The sequence below is a fragment of the Tupaia chinensis genome, unplaced genomic scaffold, assembly GCF_000334495.1.
Source record: "Tupaia chinensis unplaced genomic scaffold, TupChi_1.0 Scaffold000248_2, whole genome shotgun sequence".
Taxonomy (NCBI): Eukaryota; Metazoa; Chordata; class Mammalia; order Scandentia; family Tupaiidae; genus Tupaia; species Tupaia belangeri.
In genome coordinates this window covers 2,838,070-2,848,276 of record NW_006159727.1, presented here as the reverse complement: position 1 = coordinate 2,848,276, position 10,207 = coordinate 2,838,070, and the positions used below count along the sequence as shown (strand labels likewise).

Below are 10,207 nucleotides of genomic sequence, written 5' to 3'. Positions count from 1 at the left end.
CTTTGAGGAACCTCCATATTGTTCCCCACAGTGGCTGGACCAATTTACCTTCCCACCCACAATATAAGAGAGTTCTCCTTTCACCATATCCCCGCCAACACTTATCATTTTTTTTGTTTGTTTGTTTGGTTTTTAATCTTCACCATTCTGACTGGAGTTAGGTAGTATCTCATTGTGATTTTGATCTGCATCTCCCTTATGATGAGGGGATCTTGTGATTTAAACTTCTATACATTGCTGGCTTGTGAGGAATTCTTCAGGAGAGTATTTTTATACCTTCTTGGGGTTTATGTAATTTTACCATACTAGAAAGGAAAAAATAATCACCTTAGGAAGCCAGTTTTGCAGGTTAAGAGGAATGAATGCTAACCACTTAATTTTTGCTGGTTAACAAGAACTGGTTGGTAAATTCAAGGTGAATTAAACTCAAGCTTCTGGCCACCAGGCTAAATATTCTTTTATCAGAGAGTATAGCCAGGTCCAAGCTTGTACCACTTGCTACACAACAGGAAATACATTGAGAGAGAAGGTGTCTGAACAAGGAAAGCAACTTTATTCAGGAAGCCAGCAAACCAAGATAATGGACTTGTCCTAAAGAACCATCTTGGGAAAAAGCAGAATGAAGGCTGCTTTTCTGTTAGATGAAGAAGGAACAGGACAAAGTGAGGTCAAGAAGTGACTGGTTACTACAGACTTCTGGACACGTGGAAGGCTGTGGAATTTCTCTCTTCTTGATCTGTTGACCTGTGTTGATGTGAGTCTGGTCACAGTGCTCCTGAAATCGTAGTAGAAAGACAAGCTTGACATATGTCAGAATACATTCTGTTGATGTCAGAAAGTCTTCCATCATCTGATTTAATGTCAGAGAGTTTTCCATCATCTGGGTTCTGTTCTGTTAAGTTGTCTTTGAAGATGAATTATCTTATTCTAGGAGAAGGACTCAAAACATACACAAAAACGTTTGATCATAGTGCTCAACATTTAATGTACGCTGGGGGCTAGGCTATCATGGCTAAGTTACTGATATACATGTGACTATTTAAAGTAAAAACATAGACTAAAAGTTGGACATCTAAGAGCTAATTAAGAAAGGAGTTGCTCAGTTAACCATTTAGGGTCAGTACCAATTATTTTCACTTTATCATGAGATCTACATTGGTTTACTACTGTTGCAAATGACCTCACTTAATGGCTTAAAACAATACAAATTTCTAGGACAATTTGGCTTGCAAATTATGTTAGTTCATTATGGTTTATGCAGATTAAGAATAATATCTACGTTGGGAACCAGCAGTTAGCATAATGGCTATGTCGCTGGACTCCCACGTAGTCGACCGCAGTTCGTGTCCCGGACCCGGTGGCTTAAAACTCACGCCGGGCGCGTGTGCATGCGTGCCCAAGATCCCGAGAGGAGAATGGAGGAGAAGGGATTGCGGCGTGACCATCCCCCCTGGGGGGTGATTTCTCGCTTTCTGTCTCTATGTCTCTCTCTGTCTGTCTGGCGAGCACACGCGCCCTACAGTGAAAATCTCTCCAGAAAAAAAAAAAGAATAATATCTACGTTTAACGAGCAGATGTATAACAAAACCTCAGGAAAGATCTATCTGTATCTATACAGTTATAAATACTTTCCTATTTATTTAAATAAATGAATTCAAATATGCATACTGGGACAGCTTCATGGTGCGGAGGTAATGCACTGCTCAAGGGAAGCCAGGTCCCACATGGTGACCGTGGTTCAGATCTCTGGTCTGGTCAGCCTGAAATACATGAGGCACATGCTTGAGTGACCACGCTCCGAAGGACTGGAGGACTGGAAGAAGGGCAATGTGATGTGACCAACCTTTGTGGATGGTGCCCTACTCATTCTCTCTCTCTCTCATGGGTGCATACATGTGCTCTGTTATGAATTTTTTTAAAAAAGAAAAGTATTCTACATGGTAATATTTACTCTTTTTAATTTTTTGTACACTTTCTTTATATTCTTTTATTTTTTAAGAGGATTTTTTTTTGCCTTAGGGCATGAACATTCACTGGGAAGAAAGAGAGATACAGTGAGAGAGAAAATAAGAAATCACCCCCCAGGGGGTATGGCCATGCTGCAATTCCTTCTCCATTCTCCTCCCAGGATCTTGAGCATGCACACATATACAGCCAGCCTGATTTTCAAGCCACCGGATCTGGGACTCAAACAGCAGTTGGGCTACATAGGAGTCCAGTGACGTAACAACTAGACCATCTCCTGGTCCCTATATTAGCTTTTTTCTTATAAGCATCATGGCCTTTTATAAGCACAACTTGTTTCATTTAACAAGTTTTATTACAGTGAATGATCATAGATTGATAAATGGGAGCTCTTTTAAGTGATTCTTTTTCCCTTTAGCAGTACCCGTGCCATTTATAAAATCACTCTTGCTTCCTGACGACAGGTTGTTACAGACATGTTCTGATTTTATCTCACCAAGAACATAGAATTGATTATCTTTTAGTGATTTCTGGTCCTTTTTTTTTAAAAAAAAAATAAACAATAGTAAAGACCAAAATCTTAACACTTACAAGTGTTAAGTGCTGCTGTTAAGTGCTACTCCTCATGGTGACTTCTTCTGTAAGACTGTAAGATCTCATTCTTTTTAGTATAGCATATGATGTTATCTTTTACTTTTCTTGTAGTATGGGATTTGAGCAACTACTACTCTACATTGCTTCAGTGTGTCACTCAGCAGCTACATAGCCTACTCTCCTCTCACCTCTTCTCTCCATATTTCTAAGACAGTGGTTCTCAGCTTAGTCTTCATATTGGATTAACTCAGAGAGCTTTAAAAATATTAATGTGGATACCAACTATAACTTCTCATTTAACTTTCCAAAGTGCAGAATATGGCATTAGGGTTTTGTAAAGCTTATAGGCAATACTAACGTGCAGCTGAGGTAGAGAACCTCTGCTCTAGGAGGTGCTGAGCAACTGCAGTAAAGCCAACTAGACATGCTTCCATGAAGTTAGACACTGTAGAGGCTCCAGAGATACCAACTTGACATTATAAACAGAGCAAGTAAATGGCTGCTTTGCTTTAGGAGTCATTGGGATGGGTCCTGTTCAAGAGAGAATCACAACTGTGTTTTTTCCATCTTTTTCAAAAACTGATATCTTTCAAAGGCTTTGATTTCTTCATTTGTAACCCTAACATTTCTCTCTTTCACCTTCATCTTTTCTCACTATTTCTTACCCTTTCTATAATTACTCCAAGGTTTTAAAAGGCCTTGATTTCTTCATAGCAGCTGTGTGGCCTGGTGGTTAAAGAGGAAAGATCCTGTATGGTCAACAGTGTAGTTCAAATTCTGGCCCTGGCACCTTGAGGAACACTCTAGTTGCATGTGCATGTGTGCCTCAAATCACAACAGGATTAGGAGAGGGAGGAGAAAGGATGCAGCATGACTGTGCCCCATGGTGGGTGCTTTCCCCCTTCTCCCTCTGTCTGTCTCTCTCTGGTGAGCTCACACAGCCTCTTATTTTTGAGGTTAAGGTAATATGTACATGATACACATTAAATACAGCAAAATACAACAGTACATTGTAAAGTTTATGAAAAACATAAGAGGTTGGAAGTCCATGGTCCTAGCTCCGTAAAATAATTTGAGATGCTCAATGTAATGTTATTCCACATTTTTTATGCTATCTGTATTTTCTTTAGGGAGTCATGCTTACTTAAAGAAGCCTAATGTATGACTTCTAAGGTCAACTAGTAATCTGCCTCTCTCTTTCATGAAGGCTTAAGTATCATAAAATTAACCAATTCTTGTGAAACAGGAAATATATAGTTTATTATAATTATAGACCTAATTGGGGTAGCTACCTCCCTCTAGATTAACTTTCCTATGATAGAGTTAGAAGCCTGCATTCATTCTTTTTTTTTCTGGTAATTTTTTTATTACACTTTGTAATTGACATTTAATAGTTGTACATATCCATGGGGTACAGTGTGGTTTTTCTATACATGACTACAATGTGTATGATCAAATTGAGACAACATATTAACTGTCTCATTTATCATTACATTGTATTATGTACATGTAAAATATTCTCTTCTGGCTATTTTGAAATATACATTGAATTGTCACCAACAACTGTTCCTCTACTGTCCTATAGTACTCCAGAACTCTTTTCACTGACCTACTTGCACTCTTATATCTGTTAACCAAGTTCTCCCTACCTTCCCTTTCTTTGAAATTCTGTCCTTCGCATCTTTTTTGGTGATTAAAATGTCTTTCTTTTTATTAAATCAGGGTAATAACCTATTTATTTGCTTGTTCCTCATATTCCTTAATTTGTTACACTAGTCCATTATTACATTTCTAATAGAAATATCTGAGAATGTGCGATTTATAAGGAAATAGAGGTTTGTTGACTCATGATTATGGTCGTAGGGAAGTCCAAAGGCGTGAGACTGACACAAGCTAGCCTATAGCATGTTCAGAAGAAGCACACAGGATGGTGGGCACACATAGAAAGAGAGAGCTACAGCAGCTCTGTCTTTTATAACAACCAGTTCTCATGAGAATGAACACTTTCTTCTCATGAGAACGAACTCTTTCTTTATTCTTTTCTTTTTTTTTTTGAGAAGTTTTTGCTATAGGGTGTGTACACACTCACCAGAAAGACAGAGAGAGACAGAGAGACAGAAAGCAAGAAATCACCCCCCAGGGGTGATCCCTTCTCCTCCGTTCTCCTCTCAGGATCTTGGACACGTATGCACACGTGCCTGGAGTGAATTTTTTTTTTATTATTCTAATTATTTTTTAAAACAGTCAATCACTATTTCTCAGTTTGCTTGTAAAAATACTTTGCCCATCATGAAATACTTCTCAGATCAATCCAGTTGAGAATACTATACAAGCCACCAGGTCCAGGACTTGAACCACAGTTGACTATGTGGGACCCGAAGTGACTGTGGTGGGAGTCCTTTGTTTTAGCCATTACACCATCTGCTGGTCCCACACCTTCTCAAGAGAGCTAGAACTTACTGGGTTTCTTGAGACATCATTAATCTATTCACAAGAGTGGTGCGTCCATGATAAAATTGCCATGATCCAGTCATCCACTAGGCCTCATCACCTCCCAACGTCAAGCCCGAAACATGAAACTTTGGGGGGAAAAAACCATTGTCCAAACCATAACATCTGGTAAACAAAGAATTAATTGGGAATCTTATGTTGATTTCCATATTTTTTTTGGAAATTTTGCTAATTCCTGAAAATCTGGGAACCATAGGTATGTGAAATCTATGAAAATTTGAATATGAAAGTATTGTTATAAATGTGTGGCTTTTTTTTTTTTTTGACAGAGAATTTTTGCTATAGGGTGCCTCGGAAAGTAAGAGACAGAGACAGAAAGCAAAAAATCGCCCCCAGGTGGAATGGCCACACCACAATCCCTTCTCCATTCCCCTCTCGGGATTTTGGGCATGCAGGCACATACACTCTGTTTGAGTTTTAAGCCACTGGCCCCAGGACTCGAACCATGGATGACTACATAGGAATCCAGAGATGTAAACATTTTGCCATCTGCTGGTCCCCGGTTTTCTTTCTCTTTTTTCTTTTTGAGAGAGAGAGAGAGAGTTTTGTGCTATAGGGCATGTGTGATAGCCAGAGAAACAGACAGAAAGTAAGAAATCACCCTCCGGGGAGAATGGCCATGCCACAATCCCTTCTTCCCCATTTTCCTCTCAGGATTTTAGGCACATATGCACACATGCCTGGAGTGAATTTTAAGCTGCTGGGTCTAGGACTTGAACTGCAGTCAACTACATTTGAGTCCAGTGGCATAACCATTATGCCAGCTGCTGATCCCAGTGGTTTTCAGTTTTGATTCTCTAATCCCTGATGGCAAAGAATTTTTTGAGTGGCCTTTAAAAATTTTTTTTTGAGAGGTTTTTGCTATAGGGTGCATGTGCTCACCAGAAAGAGAGAGACAGAAAGTGAGAAATCACCCCCCAGGGGGGATGGCCACACCACAATCCCTTCTTTTCCATTCTCCTCTGGGGATCTTCGGCATGCACGCACACACACCCAGCCTGAGTTCAAACCATTGGGTCCAGAACTCGAACCGTGGTTGACTGGACTACCATACAGTCTCACCAACTGCTGGTCCTGGCCTTTAAATCTAATAAGCATCAGAGTTCATTACTGTCTATGTCATTTCAGATCTGCTAAGAAGCAGACTCTGATAGAATTAAACATGCAAAAAATATATTAAGGGAAATTTCTAGGAAAAATTAAGGAGAGAGGAAGCAGAAGGAGGCCAGGGAGCCTTCAGACTTGGAGGCAGGTCTAACTTCTGTGCAAGGAGAGAAGAAGGAAGGAATGGTGGTTAGGAAGTCTCATGGCAACACAGCTCTAGGAAAGTCTCAGCCAGACTAATAGGGAGCCCCAGAGCAAAGACTGCCTATCATAGAGGTCCCATGTCAGACAGGAGTGGTCTGGCTTTAGTGCCCCCACCCTTGTTCAGTCCCCAAGTGGGAACAGCCTCTGGAAAGGGTGGCTTTGACAGGAATGTAGCAGGAGATTCCAGAGTTAACAGCAGCAGGAGGTTGTCAGCCAAAAACATTTCTCCCAGCAGATTCTTTCTTACAGGGCAATTTATGCGTGCACTTTCATTGCTGATGCACCAGTACTTTCAGTTTTAGAGCAAAAATACATGTTTTTCTGTGAAATGATGTGAAAGATAATTAGCCACATTCCAGGTATTAATGTTTCTGTGTATATCTTGTTTTTGGTCTTGTCCCTTTAAGCTTAATCAACCAACTGGCATTTATCAATTATAATTTGTCATCGTACCTGCTGGGACCACAGTTGATTTCATATCTCTGTATTATAAAAAGAAAGGTCACTGGTCGATGGATAAGATGTGGGTAGAACAACATTTGGCTTTAGTAATGGCTACGTCTTACAGGGCAATTTATGCGTGCACTTTCATTGCTGATGCACCAGTACTTTCAGTTTTAGAGCAAAAATACATGTTTTTCTGTGAAATGATGTGAAAGATAATTAGCCACATTCCAGGTATTAATGTTTCTGTGTATATCTTGTTTTTGGTCTTGTCCCTTTAAGCTTAATCAACCAACTGGCATTTATCAATTATAATTTGTCATCGTACCTGCTGGGACCACAGTTGATTTCATATCTCTGTATTATAAAAAGAAAGGTCACTGGTCGATGGATAAGATGTGGGTAGAACAACATTTGGCTTTAGTAATGGCTACGTCTTTATTATTAGATTTTAAATTTGTCATACTGATAGGCAATTATAACTTAGTAAAAATTCTGTTTTATTATCATTTCTTATTACTGTTTAGGATGTATCAAAGGAGCAATTATTAGATATAATTAACCTAAATTATCTTTTCTTGATTCACCACAGTGTGTTGTCTAGTATGACAGATGCAGTGTTGGCTCGAGTGTATAAACAATCAGATCTGGATACCCTGGCTAAAGAAGCATCCATCCCAATTGTCAATGGACTGTCAGATTTGTACCATCCTATACAGATCCTGGCTGATTACCTCACTCTCCAGGTTTGATTATTTATTTGTCTTGCAAAAGAGCAAAATTAACAAATATCGATAGTTCCTAATAAGCTTTAAGTGGGACTATTTGCTTAAATGATGATACTTGTGTTTTATTTTCAAATATCATTTTGACAAAGAATTATAGCATTTGTGCACATATCTGGGGAAAACACAGTATTGTTAGAAACAAACTATAATATCCTTCTGCTCTTAACCCTGTTCCTAACCTCTTTTAGTTTCTTTCTCATCTTCTATTCTTTCAATCACTTTGCCCTTTTTTGGGTTTTTGAGAGATTTTTGCTATAGGTCCCACGCACTCAACCGGAGAAGGGGAGACAGAGAAACAGAAAGGAAGAAATAACCCCTGAAGGAGGATAGCCATGCCACAATCTCGTCTCCATTCTCCTCTCAGGATTTTGGGCATGCATGCACATGCTCCTGCTGTGAGTTTTAAGTCACTGGGTCCGGGACTCGAACTGTGGTCAACTATGTGGGAGTCCAGTGATGTAATTGTTATACCATCTGCTGGTTGCTCTTTGCCTTTTGATGCCATATTTAACACAGTAAATAGATGAGTAGGAAATTCTGGAGCATAAAGAATGGACAAGCCTTATGAGAATCTACTTGCATCAGAGTCTGTGGCTTTGCAGTGAAGACCGGTAGAGTATACTTTCAGTATTCATAATGATTAGTTACTAAACCACTTTGGAAAAGGGGGCCACTTTCTACGATCACTTTTTTTTTGAAAGAATTATTTTACTTAACTTTTTAAAAAATTATTTTAATTTGACCAGAGAGGGACAGAACGAGAGCGAGAGAAAGAAAGTGAGAAAGCAAGCTGCTAGGTCTGGGACTCGAATCACCATCGGCCATCTGGGACTCCAGCACCCTAAACCCCCATGCCACTTGCCAGCCCCTCTACTATCACTTTTATAAACTGGTTACAGAGCTGAGGCTCAAATTCAACTATGTCCCCTCAAATCAGAAACTCGAATAACTTTGCAAGATTCTTTTTGCTTTCCTGCCACTACTCCACATGGTATTGTCACTTGGAATCCTAACAACTATGGCTTCTGTGTCTCTGGACAATTCTGAGACAAGGAAAACTAGACAGGCCCATCTTCCTTCTCATTTGCATAAGCTACACATATTTCAATACAAGTTAAACTTAAAACAAAGCTCTTCGAGGATGAGGATGAGATCCATGCAGAGAAAGTAATACAGTCATGTCAGATACCAAGTGGCTATCTGTGGATGTGGTTTTACATATATACCAGGTAAGTTCATGTGTCCCCTGGGGCTTTATCATAACTGGGTTATAAATTCGTTGAAGAACAATGAGCTGTTCCATTCATCAGAGTGTTCTCTTGCCAAGACCTCATGCAATGCCTTGGTGTAAGAGATACTCAAGATCCCAAGAGGAGAATGGAGGAGAAGGGATTGTGGTGTGGTCATCTCCCCTGGGGGGTGATTTCTCGCTTTCTGTCTCTCTGTCTCTCTCTGTCTCTCTGGCGAGCGCACACGCCCTATAGCAAAAACCTCTCAAAAAAAAAAAAGAGATACTCAAAGGAGTAAATGAATGAATAAAGAGCTAAGTTATTAAAAGCATTGGGATCAAAATCAGATAGACCTGGATTTAAATCCTAGCTTAGCCACCTAGTAGTTAAATGATTTTCCAATTGTTTAGGCTTTTTTAAAAATAAACATATCTTCATAAATACATAAATATGTAAAATGTGTAAAAGTCAGAAAGTTCAAGAAAAAAAAAGTAAATGTCCATGTGCCCATTACATAGTTTTATCAAATATTAACATGATGGGGTAATTATTCTGTTTTTCTTTAAGTAAAATATTATAGGAAATTTGAAGTGTATCTCTGCCTGATCCTATTTCCTCCCACTTCTCAAAGAAATATTTGTTGTCATGTTTATAACAATATTTTTAATTCCCAGGCATGTGTTGATACTCTAATTATACACATTTGTATCCATAAGCAACCAAAAATATTGCTGAGCTCGTTTTTCAACTTTATAGAAATGAGTATATGCTCAGAGCCACCATACTCCACTGTTCTAAGTCCATTGTATTTTCCCTTTCTTATGCGAAGGAATGTAAACTCTGTAAAGACAGTGATTTTTGTCTCCTTTGATCGTCTGTCATTGTATCTTCAAGGCCAAGGGCAGTGTCTGCACATAGATTATGCTCAGTTTGCTGAGTGAATTATTACAGCTACGATTCAGATTTGAAAAGTTTGAAAATCTGAGTCTCTGTACAAGGTTATCTGATGTGTTAGTTTAGGACTCTTTACTCCTGTTTTCTGATTACACATTCGTGCTATTGAATTGCTGTGTACAATGCAAAAAAAAAGAAAAAAGAAAAAAAAAAGAACAAGGCATTATAATTGAGGTGAAGTGATGAAGTGAAGACCATTTCCTCTTTTAGAACCCTAATAATTGTTGCATACAAGTTGATTCCATCCTGGATTTAATCTCCTTTATCCATTACCTTTTAGGAACACTATGGCTCTCTCAAAGGTCTTACCCTCAGCTGGATAGGGGATGGAAACAACATCCTGCACTCCATTATGATGAGCGCAGCAAAATTTGGAATGCATCTTCAGGCGGCCACTCCAAAGGTAGGCAAACT

The 10,207-nt window shown here is 39.1% G+C and overlaps 1 protein-coding gene across 1 annotated transcript in view; it reads left to right on the top strand.

Moving 5' to 3' along the window:
- The window catches only part of OTC (ornithine transcarbamylase), a 92,816-nt gene that overhangs the window by 64,737 nt on the left and 17,872 nt on the right, over nt 1-10,207 (top strand). The window contains exons 5-6 of the mRNA XM_006148889.3: nt 7,415-7,568; nt 10,074-10,196. Of these exons, the coding sequence (XP_006148951.1) occupies nt 7,415-7,568; nt 10,074-10,196 (277 nt within the window). The remainder of the gene's footprint in view (nt 1-7,414; nt 7,569-10,073; nt 10,197-10,207) is intronic.